Genomic DNA, 18,753 nt, shown 5'->3' on the forward strand with positions numbered 1-18,753 from the left:
AACTGTGTATGCGGCAGGTTGGTCCTTTCTGCACACATTTGTCAGATTCTATAGTTTGGATGTTCATGCTACTCCGGGCTCACGGGTCCTCGAGTCAGCCTCCCAGACCTAGCTCTGAGACATCCTTTGCCTTTGTGCGCACAACGTACAATGTACACAACCTTCGGGGTCCAAACCCTTGCAGTGCGCCCGCATTGGTATTCTCATTCCCATAGCGTTTTCACGCAGCATCGAGTGTAGCTTTTGAAAGGGAACGTCTTTGGTTGCTTTGCTGTAACCCTGTTACCTAAAAAAGCGAAAACAAGATGCTGCGCTCCAATTCCGCACTGCTTCCGTGACTGGACGTACTTTCAGACAAAATTTATCTGAGGAAGTTCCAGTTCACTCCTATTTATAAGCTGCAGGTGCACTTCATCAGATGACATCACCTGACTGAGGTTATATATGCCAAAATTTGGCATGTTTGATCTAAACATGCTTCATAACCGGCAACACAGAAAGATAACCCGAGACATTCGGCATATAACAGCATTTTTCTAAATAAGCACCAAATTAAGCTCTGTGAGCTCGGACTAAGCACTGTATTGCGTAACTGGACTATGGACTTTTAAACAGATCATTTCCAGTGTGTGCGAGTGATAAATGCATATCAGCCACAGTGTGCATTAACACAGGGGCCCCCAAGAGATGTGTACTTAGCCCTTTACTCTATACACTATACACACATGACTGCTGCACCTTCCTTCCTTCCCTCCTAATTTCGCTGGTGACATCATGGTGTTAGGCCTGATTACTGACAATGATGAGTCATTATAAAGAAGGGAGGTAAAACATATGGCAGCTTGGTGTGACACCCACAACCTGGCCCTCAACATCAAGAAGACCAGGGAAATGATTGTGGATTTTCGTAAGTGCACAAAGACTTACTATTGGAAATGGGACAGTAGAGAGGGTTACCAGCTTTAAATTTATTGGCCTAATTATGACAGAGGACCTAACATGGGGCAATAACATCACCTTTGCCATAGAAAAGGCCCAGCAGTGCTTCTTTTACCTAAGGAAACTGAGAAGAAATAATCTTTCTCAGCAGCTTATGGTGAACTTTTACTGTTGTGCTGACATAGACTCTTGGTGTGGTTTTCCACCTGCACTAGGGTGGAACAACAGGCACTACAGCGGGTGGTGAAAGCAGCAGGGAAAATCATCGGAACTAGTCTTCCAGAGATAAGTAATATCTACACTACACGCTGCCTTCGTCAAGTGCGCAGCATCCTGCGGGATTAGCATGACCCTGCACATCACCTGTTTCAGCTACTGCCCTAAGGTAGAAGGTACAGGTGCATATGAGCCAGAACCACCAGACTGTCCCACAGTCTTTTTACTGGTGTGAGGCTGCTAAATGATCAGGCACTCCACTCTGACCTTGCGCCTATTTTTACATATCCCACTTCATAACAATAACTGTGAACTGGACTTTGCATCGATGCAGCACACTCAATACATACACACATACAATATATGCATTTTTTTCTTGTGAGATTGTCCCTGATGAGCAAGCCAAGGGTAAGTTCTAAACATTCTTTGTATGCAAGATGGCCCAGGTATAGACATAGAAGCATTCTGAAATGAACATTAGGCAAACATTTCAACAAAAAATCAACAAAATACACAGACTTTTGCATAAGACAAAATGTTTTGCATGTGTGAGTGCCGCAGACATGTCTAAATGAAGTAATTGTCTCAATCTTGAATTTAAAAGAAATTGCAGGTAAATAGTGTGCTGTCTGGTGTATTGGTGAATTATGGAAGTTGATATGAAATGTGAATGTGTATGAATAAAAAGACTAAGATTGTCCCTGATGAGCAAGCCAAGGGGGATGGCGACAATGGCAAGGAAAAACACCCTGAGATGGCAATAGGAAGAAACCTTGAGAGGAACCAGACTCAACAGGGAACCCATTGTCACACCTGTGCCACCTCAGCCCTGGGGAATAAAATCTGGCTCACCGGACTACTGAGCCACCCCTTTGTCTCCCCCTAGTGTGTCTGCGTGTTTATTGTCCACCATTAATTTCGTTTAGCACCAAATCAAGTTCACCTGTGTCTACCCCGTGTGTCTCATTATTTATTCCAGTTTAACCCGTACCACTTCGTCTGTTCACTGTTGTGCACCTTCATGTTTATGTCCCTAATTCAGTGTGTGTGTGTGTTTATCTTCCTCCCAGGACTGATTGGTGTCTGCAGGCGTGTGCTCATAGGGTGGAAAACCTTCTTCAAGGTCAAAGTAGAGACTGAAAGACAATTAGCACTGTGTTCATCTCAAGGATTGAGTGTGCTTGTTTATTCTCTTTTGTTAAAGATAGCCCACCTGCAGACCCAGCCTGGGAGAGCGACGAGTGTCGTTCTCTTTTGTTTTCCCTATTTTTGTGAACTTGCACTATAAATAAATTCTTTATACTTCACCCTGCATCTGCGTTCGCATCCTCAGTATGCAGGACATGACACCCATCCTCATTTGGAAGATAACGGATAACAGGGATTATATAACGACATCATGAGTGTTAGGCTGCTGGAAGTTCAGTATAACAGAAGTTGTCTAAGTTAACATGGAGTTCAGTTCAGCACAGGAATTAGTCAGCCGGTGCAGAGGACAGAGGGGGGTCTGGATCACTGGGAGTTCAGGAGCAGCATGTGTAGATCCAAACCATCATGAAGCAGAATCCAGCTGGAGGTGGTCCTTTTCTGTATGCCTCAGATCCTTGTAGGGCTGGTCTTTGTCTGTTGGAGCTGGCACAATCTTCAGATGCCTTGGGATGGGTAGAAAAATAAAGAACAGGTGGAAAGAATTAGTGTGGTTGCTGTTCAGGATATTAGCAGCATTAGATAAGAGTGTGCATTTAGATGTATTCCACACATCACTCACTCACCTGGACACTAGGAAAGGGAATTATGTTAAAATGCTCTTCATCGACCACAGCTCTGCATTTAATACCATAATTCCCTCCACACTCACCACCAAGCTAGAGCACCTGGGACTCAGTTCAACAATGTGTCAGTGGATCTCCAATTTTCTGACTGGCAGACCACAGGCAGTAAGGATGGGCGGACATGTCTCAGCCTCGGGTTGTGTTCTGAGCCCCCTGCTGTACTCTTTGTACACCCACAACTGCGTGGCCACTACCAACTCCACCGTCATCATCAAGTTTGCTGACGACACTGTCGTGGTGGGCCTGATCACCAACAATGATGAGTCGGCCTACCTAGAGGAGATTGGAAATTTGGAGAACTGACGAGCTCTACAGAGGGTGGTGCGATCAGCTGAGCGCATCATCCGCACCGAGCTCCCTGACCTGCACTCGATCTTCAGCAAGCGGTGCTGGACCAAGGCCAGGAAGATCGTGAAGGACCTCAGCCATCCCAACAATGGACTGTTCTCTCTGTTGCGGTCTGGGAAGCGATTCCGCTCCTTGAAGGCCAACACAGAGAGACTAAGGAGGAGCTTCTTCCCGCAGGCGATAAGGTTTCTCAATCACACCACCACACAGGAGCAATATCTTTTTAAACATTGACATTGACTGGACAATCATAGACACATTCATGCACTACATATTTATATATCTGACCATTGCACATGACACTTTCTTAAGTCACTTTTCATGCATATTTGCACAGCCATTGGCACTTTAAAATTTTTAGATATACTTTTTCCCCCTATATTCCTATATTTCTATATTTTGTAATATTTTTATTATGCCCTTATTTGTACAGCTTATTTTACTAGTTAAATTTATTTTCATTTGTATTTCTTTTTATTAATATTTATTTCTTATATATAGCTTTTATTTCCTTTTTAAGGTCACTGGCGCCAGTGGCGGTCACTGGCGTTTTATTTCCTTTTTAAGGTCACTGGCGGTCGTACAAGCATTTCACTGCATATCGTATTGTGTATGACTGTGTATGTGACAAATAAAATTTGAATTTGAAGTAGGGGGTTATGGGATGAATTAGGTGTATGCCAGATTAAAGAGATGCGTCTTGCATCTACTTTTGAACTTTTGGTAGAGTGCCTAAAAGAAAACTGAGAGGTGGCAGGAGAACAATCCCACATTAACAAAGCCTTACATTTTCATTTACATTGAGGCATTTGGCAGATGCTTTACAAAAGTGATTTACAAAAATGCTCTAAAGTTTCAGTCATTGGATAGATCCTTACACATGGTTACTAGGTTAGTATCTATGTATCTATACCATTAGGCAAACACGGCTAGGAAGTTTTTTTCTTTTTTTGGTTTCATCTTTTAAAGATTGCAAAAGACTCAGTTGTATGGAGATCTAGAGGAAGTTCATTACACCACTTAGGTGTCAGAACAGAAAAGAGTCTGCATGTCTTCCTCGAGGTGGTAGTGGCCAAGCAGCGCTGGAGGATCCGAGGGACATGGCTGAGTTTAATAAGCGACTTTCAAAGATGCAATTATTTTATAGTAAATGTCAGACCAAAATGCCTTAATTCTTATTGCGATAAATTAGAAAAGGTGCTCTAAACATTCATTAGAGATTTTTTTATGAGATTGCTGCCATACTATATGCTAGAATGATTAGATATGATAAAAAGCAGATAAAAAATTAATAATGAAGTGGCAGGTGAGTGTAGATAAAACATTTAAAGAAACACTTAAACAATTTGTTTAAATAATTTTAATTATTATTATTATTGTACTGTACATATACTTTTCAAATCAAATTCAAATTTTATTTGTCACATACACAGACATACACAGTCATACACAGTACGATATGCAGTGAAATGCTTAGGCAACTGCTCATGACCTAAAATAAAGACTAGTATGAGAATTAAAATATAGGGTAAATAAAACTAGAAAAGAATAAAATAAAATATAAAAACTGAAGTTAAAAAAATAAAAAATAAAAAATAAAATAAATAAATAACTGTACAGCAAAAATACACAATATAGAAAATATTTGAAGAATGTATAATGAAATATAAAACAATAAGAGCAGCTGAACGGGCAGGTATATTTATGTAATTTTTGTATGGAATGGTAGTTGTAATGGTAATGTAATGTCCACTGTTTGTGCAATTCACATATTTAAAGTGACTAGTGCCGTGCAAAAAATGCTTAAAAAGTGATTTATGTAAAGTGACTTGTGACTTGTGACCACCAGGTGTAGTTGTGCAGTGGCCACTAGTGTAAACGAATGTCCAGAATGTCCAGTGTATGTGTGTAAAGACCATATGTGTGTCAGTACTGTGTGGTGGTGTGATTGAGAGACCTTATCGCCTGTGGGAAGAAGCTTCTCCTCAGTCTCTCTGTGTTGGCCTTCAGGGAGCGGAATCGCTTTCCTGACCTCAACAGAGAGAACAGTCCATTGTTGGGATGGCTGAGGTCCTTTACAATCTTCCTGGCCTTGGTCCAGCACCGCCTGCTGTAGATTGAGTGCAGGTCAGGGAGCTCGGTGCGGATGATGTGCTCAGCTGATCGCACCACCCTCTGTAGAGCTCGTCTGTCCTGCATGGTGCTGTTCCCGAACCAGGTTGAGATGTTTCCCGTCAAGATGCTCTCTATGGTGCAGGAGTAAAAGTTCCTGAGCACCTTGGAGGGCAGTCTGAAGTCTCTCAAGCGTGTGAGGTAGTAGAGATGCTGTTGGGCCTTTTTCACCACGGTGTTGATGTGACAGGACCATGACAGTCCTGCGTGATGTGAACACCGAGGTATATGAAACTGTCCACTCTCTCCACTGGGCTCTCGTTGATGACGGGGGTCTGGTAGTCCCTCTCCTGCTTAGTGCTGAAGTCCACTATCAGCTCCTTTGTCTTACTGACGTTTAGAAGAAGGTTGTTCCTCTGGCACCAGTTCTCCAGATTCCTAATCTCCTTCAGGTAGGCCGTCTCGTTGTTATCAGAGATCAGGCCCACCACGACGGTGTCATCAGCAAACTTAATGATGGTGGTGGAGCTGGTAGTGGCCACACAGTCATATGTGTACAAAGAGTACAGCAGGGGGCTCAGAACACACCCCTGGGGGGCTCCAGTGCTGAGAGTGATGGAGGCTGAGACATGTCCGCCCATCCTTACTGCCTGTGGTCTGCCAGTTAGGAAGTTGGAGATCCACTGACACATAGATGAGCTGAGTCCCAGGTGCTCCAGCTTGGTGGTGAGTGTGTAGGGAATTATGGTATTGAATGCAGAGCTGTAGTCGATGAAGAGCATTTTAACATAATTCCCCCTCCGAGTGTCCAGGTGAGTGAGAGATGTGTGGAGTAGATGAGAGATGGCATTGTCTGTGGAACGATTTGGACGGTATGCGAACTGTAGTGGGTCCAATGTGTCGGGTAGTGAAGAAATGATGTCTCTGACCAGGCGTTCAAAGCACTTCATCACTACTGAGGTGAGGGCTACAGGGCGATAGTCATTGAGGGAAGCAGGATGAGGTTTTTTTGGGACAGGAACAATGATGGACTCTTTGAAGCATGTGGGGATCACCGACTGAGATAAAGAGATGTTGAATATCTTAGTGAACACAGGTGCTAGCTGGTCTGCGCAGGCTCTGAGAATACGGCCTGAGATGCCGTCTGGTCCTGCTGCTTTCCTGGTGTTCACTCTCTTGAAGGCTTTCCTCACGTCATGCTCTGTGATGAACGCGCTTCCGGTGCTGGCAGTGACTTCCTGTCTGCAGCCGTTAGCGCCGCTAGCATTAGCATCGCTAGCGTCTTTAGCTGCAGCCTCGAAGCGAGCATAGAAAGTGTTCAGCTCATCTGCCAGAGTCACGTCTGCGTTCGTCATACCGGTTGTTGGTGCTTTATAGTCCGTTATTGTCCTTAATCCCTGCCACAGGCTCCTAGAGTCACTCTGTTGGAGTTGTGACTCTAGTTTTTTCCCGTAGCGCTGCTTCGCCTCTTTCACCGCCTTCCGGACACTGTATGACGCAGCCTTATATGGTTCCATGTCCCCCGACGCAAGTCCCGTGTTGTAGGCAGCGGTGCGAGATCTCAGTGCGTCGCGGATGGTTTTATCCACCCACGGCTTCTGGTTGGGAAACGTTTTAATAGTCTTTTTCTCCATGGTATCGTCCGCTAGTTTCCCAATGAATCCCACAACCGCTTCCGTAAACACGCTGACGTCATCATCGGAGCTGTTTCGGAACATGTCCCAGTCTGCGTCATCGAGTGCGTCCTGTAACGCGGCCACCGATTGGTCCGTCCAGCGCGCGACCTCCCTCTGAACCGGAACTTCCTGTTTCAGCCTTTGTTTGTATTTTGGCATGAGGAAGATGGCGGCGTGGTCGTATTTGCCAAACGGAGGGCGAGATTGTGCCTTGTAGCCGTTCTTGACCGTTGTGTAACAATGATCCAGTGTCCTTTCGCCCCTGGTGGGGCAGGTGATATGCTGATAAAAGTTTGGTGCTGCGCGTTTGAGGTTGGCACTATTAAAGTCCCCCGCCACAATAAGCGCAGCGTCCCGGTGTTGTGTTTGTTGCTGTGTGAGTGCCTCATGCAGCTCGCATAAGGCAGTGTCCGTGTCCGCTTGTGGTGGAATATAAACGGCGCTGATTATGACCGATGTAAACTCCCGAGGTAGATAAAAAGGACGACACATGATGGACAGTAGTTCCAGATTTGGTGTGCAGGAGCGTGTGAGAGGAACAACGCTCGCGCTGTTGCACCAGCTGCTGTTCACAATTAAACACACGCCGCCTCCCCTTGACTTCCCCGAGTCCCTTGTCCTGTCCATGCGGTGAACCGAGAAGAACTCGGCCGGCTGGATGGCGTGGTCCGGCACCGCTGGGTTCAGCCATGTCTCGGTAAAGCAGAGGAGATTGCAGTCCCGAATGTCTCTCTGGAACTTTATCCTGGCCCTGAGGTCATCGAGTTTGTTTTCCAGTGACTGGACGTTGGCGAGCAGGATGCTAGGCAGAGGTGTGCGGTGTGCACGGGCTCTCAGCCTGTTCCTGACGCCGGCTCGTTTCCCTCGGGGCCGCCGCTTCGCGTTGCGTCCTTTAGTCTCCCTCAGGATCTCACTCAGCCAGTTTGGATCCGGGGTTAAAATCTTCGAATTGTGAGTACATTGTATACTAATAGAAACAAGAGTGTCTCTATCATAACTAATGTACTCCATGGTCGTAATTATGACGATTTACAAACGCTGAAAACTAACTTAAAAAACAAAAACAAAGAAAAGGTGGTCAGAGCAGTCGTGATGGCAGCCGACCTCACCGGCGCCATCTTGGATCTTGGATACTCATTGTTTGTCTACATTTTACTCCCCATTCAACCTATTTTTCAACTAGGGCAATTGCTTTACTTTTGTGCTTCTTCTGAACTCTTACTTTGGGCACAATGAATAGATTTACATTCTGTATCTAAGAATTCATGCTATACAGGTCCTTCTCAAAAAATTTGCATATTGTGATAAAGTTCATTATTTTCTGTAATGTACTTAAACATTAGACTTTCATATATTTTAGATTCATTACACACAACTGAAGTAGTTCAAGCCTTTTATTGTTTAAAAAATTAGCATATCATGAAAAGGTTCTCTAAACGAGCTATTCACCCAATCATCTGAATCAACTAATTAACTCTAAACACCTGCAAAAGATTCCTGAGGCTTTCAAAAAACTCCCAGCCTGGTTCATTACTCAAAACCGCAATCATGAGTAAGACCGCCGACCTGACTGCTGTCCAGAAGGCCATCATTGACTCCCTCAAGCAAGAGGGTAAGACACAGAAAGAAATTTCTGAACCAATAGGCTGTTCCCAGAGTGCTGTATCAAGGCACCTCAGTGGGAAGTCTGTGCGAAGGAAAAAGTGTGGCAGAAAACGCTGCACAACGAAAAGAGGTGACCGGACCCTGAGGAAGATTATGGAGAAGGACCGATTCCAGACCTTGGGGGACCTGCGGAAGCAGTGGACTGAGTCTGGAGTAGAAACATGTAGCAGGTGCCCCTTTCCCCAGGTCAGCGGCAGAAGCGCCTGACCTGGGCTACAGAGAAGCAACACTGGACTGTTGCTCAGTGGTCCAAAGGACTTTTTTCGGATGAAAGCAAATTTTGCATGTCATTCGAAAATCAAGGTGCCAGAGTCTGGAGGAAGCCTGGGAAGAGGGAAATGCCTGAAGTCCAGTGTCAAGTACCCACAGTCAGTGATGGTCTGGGGTGCCTTGTCAGTTGCTGGTGTTGGTCCACTGTGTTTTATCAAGGGCAGGGTCAATGCAGGTAGCTATCAGGAGATTTTGGAGCACTTCATGCTTCCATCTGCTGAAAAGCTTTATGGAGATGAAGATTTTATTTTTCAGCACGACTTGGCACCTGTACACAGTGCCAAAACCACTGGTAAATGGTTTACTGACCATGGTATTACTGTCCTCAATTGGCCTGCCAACTCTCCCGACCTGAACCCCATAAAAAATCTGTGGGATATTGTGAAGAAAAAGTTGAGAGACGCAAGACCCAAACTCTGGATGAGCTTAAGGCCGCTATCGAAGCATCCTGGGCCTCCATAACACCTCAGCAGTGCCACAGGCTGATTGCCTCCGTGCCACGCCGCATTGAAGCAGTCATTTCTGCAAAAGGATTCCCAACCAAGTATTGAGTGCATAACTGAACATAATTATTTGAAGGTTGACTTTTTTGTATTAAAAACACTTTTCTTTTATTGGTCGGATGAAATATGCTAATTTTTTGAGATAGGAATTTTGGGTTTTCATGAGCTGTATGCCAAAATCATTAATATTAAAATAATAAAAGGCTTGAACTACTTCAGTTGTGTGTAATTAATCTAAAATATATAATAGTCTAATGTGTATCAGTACATTACAGAAAATAATGAACTTTATCACAATATGCTATTTTTTTTAGAAGGACCTGTATAATTCAAAATTCACAAATATTTAAGCATTGTACTGATTTGTGAATAGCATTGAGTCTAATATTTTGGTCTTTTGCAGATGTGTACAATGTGTCGGATATTGAACTCTCATCAAGAAACTCAAATGAAGCAGCTGACAATAAATCTGCACCCTAAATACACCTACAGTATATTATCACAAACATTCCGATATATCCATGCATAAAGAGCATTTCATGTAATTATCCGTAATGCATTTTATGTAATTACCTGTAATGCATTTTATGTAATTAACCGTACTTTATTGTAACCAATAAAAATACATTCATAAAACAATACTACTGAAGAACACTTTTAAAACCTTTAGCTTAAACGTTAAAAATGTTTATTTTTGCATGATGTACATACATGAAATTCATTTTAAATTGCTTACAAATAAGATTTTTGTATAACTGCGTATATCTAATAAGCCTGTTGGATGAATCTACAAAAACTACTCAGCTGTCTCTGTCAGAATATCTCTGATATTTCTAGCCCAAACTGCATCACAGAAAAGTAGCACACAAACTTTCCTCCATTATTTAGGCTTGTCGTTAATAAACTGCTTAATTAGTATGAAACAATAGGATTTTATGATAAATAAAGAGGTGATTGACTGGTGATAATTGATTGAGGTGAAAATATACCATATTCAAATAAATATAAAATAGGATGTTTTGCTGTAAAAAAAAATTAAATATGGTTTGGATATTTATTTATTTATTCACTTATTTTACCAATTGTAATCATCCTAGAGGCATTTATGGCTTATTAGAGATACATTTTATATGCTTTGGGTTATTTCCTGACTACTACTACTACTATTATTATTATTATTATTTTTTTTTTTTTTCATTTTGCCGAATCTATTTGCTTAAATAAATCCAATTAAAAAATAAGCCCAATAAGTGTTGTATGTAGGTGAACTGAATATTTTAAAATGGCCCTCAAATCATCTAACATTATTGCTAATCTGTTGATAAATTCTAAACATTCTTTGTATGCAAGATGGCCCGGGTATAGACATAGAAGCATTCTGAAAAGAACATTAGGCAAACATTTTAACAAAAAAACAACAAAATACACAGACTTTTGCATAAGACTGTGTGAGTGCCCCAGATACATCTAGATGAAGCAATTGTCTCAATCTTAAATTTAAAAGAAATTGCTGGTAAATAGTGTGCTGTCTGGTGTATTGGAAAGCCCTATCAAAGACAAAGATGTGAACTACAGTATGTGTAACGCCTGAGCCAAAATTGTAGGAAATTCCAGTCGTAAACTATTGAAAAACTGCAGTCACTCAGAGAACAGCTGTCTGCATCAGCTGAAGCCAGGAATGTCTTCATGGCAAAGTGGAACCATCCCCAGTCACTACACACATGAGTCCTCCAGATCTGCTCCTTTACCTACTTTAAGGCAAATCTATTTCCAAAAATGCTTTTCTTAATAAATAGGTTTTTAGCCTAGACTTAAACACTGAGACTGTGTTTGAGTCCCAAATATTACTTGGAAGACTTATTATTTAAAAAAAAAAAAAAAAAAAAAAAAGCTCTGCCCCCTGCTGGAGTTTTTATAATGTGTGGTACTGACAGATCATTTAGATCATTTAATGCTTTATACGTCAAAAGTAGTATTTTAAAATCGATGCAAAGTTTCACAGGGAGCCAATGCATTGTGAAAATGGGGGTGATGTGCTCATATCTTCTGGTTCTAGTGAGGACTCTCACCGCTGCATTCTGGAATAACTAAAGCTTGTTTATCCACCTAGTTAAACAACCAGAGAGTAAGGCATTAAAATAGTCCAAAAGCATAAAATAGATTTTATGCACTGTTGTTGGTTCTGTATTATTTTTAAGGTGAAGAAATACTATCCTGGTAATATTATCTATATGTGCTTCAAATAAAAGGCTGGGATCTATAATATCACAGCAGTCTTTCACTGTTGCACTTGATGGAACAGAAAGGCCATTTAAGGTTACAGTGTGATCAAAAAGTTTGCTTCTATCTGCATGTGGTCCTATGACTAGAACCTCTGTCTTATTGGGATTAAGCAGAAGAAAGTTAATTAACATCCAGTCACTTATATCCTTCACACATTGCTCAACTTTATTAAGCTGTTTTTTCTCATCTAGTTTTGCTGAGATGTATAACTGTGTGTCATTAGCATAATAATGAAAATTAATACCATGTTAACGATTTATGTTGTCCAGAGAAAACATGTAAACAGAAAAAGTAGTGGGCCTAAACCATGTCTAACCATGTGGAACATCAAACTCCACCTGAGAACATGCAGAATAGTCACCATTTAAATCTAAAAACTGATAACGATCAGTCTGTAGCGCGGCCACATAAAAGGGCTTTTCAAATAGCGGGCTACTAATTAGGGAGCTAATGCTACTCACCTGCACAAAGAAAGGCGCTTGATATGGTTATAGATGTCCCATGACAGTGTTCGAGTCTACGGGGGTTAAGCTCTCGCGAGCATGCGGGATCGCAGCGTGCTCGCAGCGCGCTCGCAGCGCGAGAGAACCCGAAAGCAGTGTCGGGTCACGTGATCTGGCTTATAAAAGCAGAACCGGCAAGCAAGTCGGAATGGAGAGATGAAGATACGCAGTGCTGTCCATTGTTTACGAGTTTGTTAGCTACATCCCAAGGATCACGTTTCTCCAGTCAGATTAATCTTTGCTGGACACTTACAATACACCTCTCATTCCGTTTCTCGAGCTCCTGGATTCAACATCTTTACCGGTGAGGCCGAGCCATCTCTCCCGCTCATCATTTCATACACAACAATAACACTGACTCTGGACTTTCATACATACACTCACACACCTCATCCACTGTTTATATTAGTATATATTTTGTATATATTGGTTTTGGTGCACCTTGTTTGTTTGTTGGTTTATTTTGTATAATACACTTTGGTTTGGTTTAATACTAGTTTTTGTGTCACGTCTTTACTTGTCCCGCCTTGATTGCGCAATACCGGAAGAGTCATTTAAAAACCAGTATTTTGATTCTCGACCCCGTAGCACTGTAACTAGTGGTAATATAAAATCCAAACCTTACATAGTGGTGGCCCGTACGTACGGGAAATCAGTGTTTTCAGGTATTTTCCGGTTTTGTGTGTCTTGGCAGAACAAAATGGACGCTAATAACACTAATGCTAATGGTGCCGGAAAGGCCGACTTAGCTGTTAAGAGTCATGTACTGGATGATGTAGATGATGCTTTTGTGACACGCCGTAACCCTACAGCTGAAATAACGTCATTGATTAGTTCACTGTATATATCAGATAGACATGATGATGATGATGATGATATTGTTGCTCATGTGTCTGATGTTGTACACACACTACAAACTGAACTAAATTAATGCAAAGTGGATGGTCGCGCTTACAGATAAAGTGAGCACGTTGGAGCAGGATTTTAGACAATCCATAAATAGCAGTATAAACAGAGAAACCAGTTTTCGTGAAGCAGTGGACGCTAGCTTAGAAGGGCTGGAGCGCTACAGTCACTGTAAACAGTCACTGACTGTTTTCTGCGACGTGACGTTATCTGAGAAAACCAGATGAAGAAACTGCGTCTCACTAGTACGCCCACCATCCAAAGGTTATAGGCCTACATCCCTGCATCACCCCAATCTCCTGCTCTACATTCTCCCGGTACAGCAAACAAGCTGTTACGATGGCATGTATGTGTTGCATGCATAGCGTCTTGTTGCAGCGTGTGCGCTCTGTCTCTCTCTCTCTCCTTTGCTTTCCCTTTCTTACAGGTGGCCCTGCCCTAATTGGACGTGCTGTTACGTGCCCCGTGGTTGGTCGTCCTTGGACATGCGCGTCTTTTTTAAAGTGACGACGAAAGCCGGAAGCGTGCGTGGGTTGTTGATGGCGATCCTATGTGCCGAGACATATCGAATTTAAACGATAAACTGTTGTGTCGCGCCTGTGGTACGATTGTCTGTGATACTTTCCTTTTAGTTGTTTTGTTTCTTTTCTTTGTTAGCGTGGCTGGAGGTTTTCGCCCGCTATTGTATATAGTTGTAAATAGTGTAAATATATCTTTTGTTATTGTGTATGTGTGTGCTTGGGAAGCTGTACGGGTTGGGTGCCATTTTCTTCTGGTTTTGTTCTGTTAGTTAGGAAGTTAGTTTAGCCCCTGTATTTTTGTTTTTGACTTTTTCTGTAGGAAATATTTGATTTTAAGTGTGTTTTATGATATTCTGTGTGCGTGAGAACAGAGTGTTTTTCTTCCTTTTCTCACGACACAAGCTGCACTTTCAATAAACACATTCTATAGTAGTTTATGTTAAAGGTCATAAAACTGTTGAACGCTCATAAATGCAAAGCTACTCCTAAATTTATGTTCTTCTTCACCTTATCTTTTAAAAAACATTCCAGACCAACTGTAAACACTCCAGCATCCACCTTTTCTTTGATTCTTTGTGTGTGCGCGTATATATATACTCCTGTCTCCCACAATAAACTTTGAACATCTCACTGAGCACTGACTTGTGTGTATCATTGAGGGGTTCCCTGGATTCAGGCGGGACAGACAGAATACAGGCTGAGCACTGAGTAGACAAAAGGAGGTCTACCAAAATTCAAGAAATCCTTACAATTTGGGGGCTCTGTCTAGGATACCTCTAATCAGGTGAGTGCTGCTTTTTTTTCTCTCTATAAGGATAGAGCAAGCACGCTCACTGGTTTTTGGTATCTGGACCATATACAGTATGGGGAAGGATTGTCTTTATCTATCCTCTTTATCTATCTTGTGATCTATCCTAATTTGAATCCCACTAATCCTTTTGTGAGCTGCCCATCTGTGCCTGTCTTCCCCGTACCCACAAAACCGTGCTCACCTACGCCAGGAGGGTGTACCTCAGGAGAGGGAAAGACTCCCAAGAAGGTGTCAGGACGAACTCCTGACAGCCCTCTTTCGGATGATCCCGAGGATACTGATGGTGAGGATGGTGATAACTCGGACGATGAAGGTCCGGATGAGAGGTCTTGTCCCAAACCTCGACAAGAAAACACTGCGTTATTCTCCATATTGTTTTCTCCATGAGACCAAAGGGTCAAAAAATCCTTTCACCATCCGTAAGCACACTGAAGGACATTATTAAGATGTTCTCTTCTCCCAACAAACCTTTGCATCGTTGCTATGCTGATAAAGGCTTCTAGGCACTGTCAGCTCGTGGGTGCGGATTATCGCTTTATTTTAAAATCGGTTTTGGGAGATGGGTACGATGAGGCTGATTTGATAAAAAAGGGTAAAATGCTTAGAGACTAAAACAGACAAATTGGCTTTCTTTGAGGTAATTCTAATGAGGCTATGAAACTCTTAAAAGATGAGCTATCTACTTATCTTCTTGCACAAGAACTTTATCTTTAACAAGCTAGTTAGGATCTGTCACAGGTACAGTAACTAATTGTAGACAAGAAAAGAGTGAGACTACATTCAAGTTTCTCGAGAGGTTTCGAGAGACCTAAATCCTTTTGGGTGGTATGCCCCTGTCTGAAGAAAAACCTAACCCACTTTTCTTTACCACCTTCTTAAATAATTGTCGACCAGAAATCATGAAAATTTAAAGTTTCAATTGTCAGAGAAACATAGTGGACAAAATATGTATACTCAATTGAATGATGGTCAGTGGCATCATGCCAATGAGGTGTTTTCTCCAAATTCAGGGATGCAGGTAGGAGCATATGATGCATAGGGATGCCCGCAGAGTTCCAGCACCGCGATGTTACTTTGTACTTTCGAGTGACCTCAGGTTAATGAGTTGCCCTTTATAGAATTTTGTATAGATGGTTCCGTATTCTCTTTCTTGGTGGATACAGGAGCTACAATGTCGTCTTTGGATCGTAATTATGAGATGCCGCTCTCGAATAAAAGTATAAGCTCTGTAGGAATTGAAGGGGTTGCTCAATGAAATTATTTCACTCCTCAGGTAACTGTAACATGTCCTTTAGATAAGGGAATTAATCTTTCTCACGTTTTGTCTGTATGCCTGATTGTCCTTTTAATCTGTTAGGTCGTGACATTTTCTGCCGTGAAACTCACTGTTGAAGTGCCTGATTCAGTTCCTTTCTCCTACCTCACAAATATGCATAAGTAATTGTTTCCTTTCTTCACAGAATAGCTCTCTTCTTGCTGCCCTTAAATGTGTGCCAAGCAGTCTGTGGGCTGTACACAAGGATGAGGTGGGGTTAGTACACTGTGTTCCTTATAAAGCTAAATTAAAACACTCGCAACCTGTGTATATCAAACAATATCAACTCTCTGGGTCCAAGGCCTCAGGAATAGATGAAATTTTAGGCTCACTGCTCAAGCAGGGTGCTGTTAAACCATGTGTAAGTTCTTATTACACCTAATGGTACGTGGAGATTTACACAAGATCTGAGAAAAAGAAATTACATAATTATCCCTGTTGCACCTGTCGTGCATGTTGTGCTGTCCATTGTTTCCTCTATACCTTGTAATTCGCATTTTTCTGTTATTGACCTTTGTTCTTCCTTCTTCAGTGTTCCTTTGGAAGGGCAGACACAGCCATCTTTCGCCTTCACCCACAGGGGCTGTCAGTTCACCTGGTCTTGTCTTCTGCTGGGTTAATTGACTAGCCCGCTGTTTTTTTTTTTGGCTGTAGTAAGAGATGCACTTGGTGATCTAACTCTCCCCACTTATTATGTTGTCCTATTGCACGCAGATGATTAACTGGTGTCCGCAGACAGCAGGTAAAGCGGTGAAGAAGCCACCATTTGTCTCATGAAACACCAGGCACTGGAGGGTTTCAAGGTATCAAAGACTAAATTACAGTTTTGCAGAGTCACTGTAAAATGGGTGGGATGAGACCATGTGCTTTCTTATCTAAAACTTTAAATGCTGTGGCACAAGGTTTGCCCGCCTGTCTCAGTGCTGTGGCCGCCTGTGCGGTGATGGTACAAGATGTTGAAATATTTATCTCTCTCATCCTTTAATTTTGTATTCTCTATATCAGGTTAAACAAGTGCTACAGAACCTTTAAACACATCATATGAAGGCTTAGGTCTGAGTATGAGATTATTCTTTGTTCTATAGGTAACTCAGAGATAAAATCCACCTCTTCTTTTGACACCCTTGGATATGCTCTGGTGCGCTTGATCAATGCACAGGACGACATGCTAGTAGATACAGATTATGACTGCTGCTCAAAGATTGTTCACTCCTCTAGTATACGTCCTGATATGTCTTCTACATCAATAACAACTCTATGGAAGTGCGAGGAAATTTGCTAGCTGATTGTTGCTAAAGAAGCAGCCCGAAAACAGATTTTTTTTGCTGACTCTGATTATGATTTGATCAATACATCTTTTCTTGCTAGCTCTTTGATTCCTGATGTAGATTTATTGTCTTTACAAGCTTCAGCCACACTAAATTATTCCTCTTTTTGTCAAGCTCAAGGTGCCTACGTTGCTTCTGATAGGTTATGGTATTGTGCTGATAATCGTTTGTGCCTGCCATCGGACGACGCTGCTTTTTTCCGAGCTCCGCCAGACTGACCAATTTTTCCACTTTTTCGTCCCCTTACGAAGAGTAAACATATAACAGATAAGTATTTCATACTACCTTATAATATATTCACTCGAAACGCGTGTTATATCGTTTTCGTATAAGTTTATTTCGTATAAGTTTTAATTGTTTTGCAGCACACCACTTCTAGCAGGCTTTCCATTAGCATCGCTAGCCCGTTGCCTCTCTGCATGAGAATTCTCCGACAACCTCTACTCCGCGTGCTTCTCTGCCCAGGTCCAACGCACCGAGGACGCAGCCCGTCCAGGTTTCCTTCACCCCGGCGCCGGGATACCACGGGGCTTGGATACTGCAGCAGCGGAAGACGCGCGCCAAGCCGAGGACCTCTCCTCCTCCGCCACCACCTGTCTTCGAGATCTCAACCCGAAACCGCTTCGCTCCTCTCCGTGAGACGGCACACGACGCGCTGGTCATCGGAGACTCCATTGTCCGGCACGTGCGTGCTACCACAGCTAAAGGTAAGGCGTACACGCGCTGTTTACCTGGTGCACGTGTTCTTGATGTTGCTGCACAGGTGCCTGCGGCCCTGAGGAAGAACATTCGAGCTGTGGTTCTTCATGCTGGCACCAACGACATCAGGCTGAGGCAGACGGAGATCCTAAAGAAGGACTTCAGGAGCCTGGTCAAGAGGGTAGTACATCACCCACGACAAGGATCATCGTATCTGGACCACTTCCGACATTTCAGAGAGGAATCGAGAGGTTCAGTAGATTATTTGCCTTCAATGAATGGTTACAATCTTGGTGTCAACAACAGAGATTACCCTTTGTTGATAACTGGAATGTTTTCTGGGAGCGTCCTAGGCTCTACCGCACAGATGGCCTGCACCCTAGCAGAGCTGGAGCAGCGGTCCTCTCTGACAACATCTCCAGGACATTACGAACCATCTGACTGGCGGTAAGTCATACCTCAGATTCTTTAGATATCAGCCACAATACAACCCACCATAATAATAGACGCACACACATAGCTTGTACTATAGAAACTGTGTCTGTTCCCCGAATAGTGAGAAAAAAGAATAAATTCGTTAAATCCAGCCGAAACAATCTGGTAACCATTAAACCAGAAAAAGGCCAAATAAGTAATCGAAGTCTACCTCTAAAGTTTGGACTTCTCAACATTAGATCCCTTGCGCCTAAAGCACTTATTGTTAATGAAATGGTATCAGATTATTGCCTTGACGCACTCTGCCTCACTGAAACCTGGCTTAAACCAAATGAATATATTGGTCTGAATGAGTCTACTCCGTCAGGATATTTTTATAAGCACGAGCCCC

General features: G+C 42.6%; 1 protein-coding gene across 1 annotated transcript in view; it reads left to right on the forward strand.

The window, feature by feature from the left end:
- The window catches only part of LOC128545605 (adhesion G protein-coupled receptor F5-like), a gene marked incomplete at its 3' end in the record, with an annotated part of 38,383 nt that extends 31,178 nt beyond the window's left edge, over positions 1–7,205 (forward strand). The window contains exon 14 of the mRNA XM_053516066.1: positions 7,161–7,205. Coding sequence (XP_053372041.1) covers positions 7,161–7,205 — 45 coding nt within the window. The remainder of the gene's footprint in view (positions 1–7,160) is intronic.
- Between the last annotated feature and the right edge of the window lie 11,548 nt (positions 7,206–18,753).

This window comes from Clarias gariepinus, chromosome 17, assembly GCF_024256425.1.
Source record: "Clarias gariepinus isolate MV-2021 ecotype Netherlands chromosome 17, CGAR_prim_01v2, whole genome shotgun sequence".
NCBI classification, from domain to species: Eukaryota; Metazoa; Chordata; class Actinopteri; order Siluriformes; family Clariidae; genus Clarias; species Clarias gariepinus.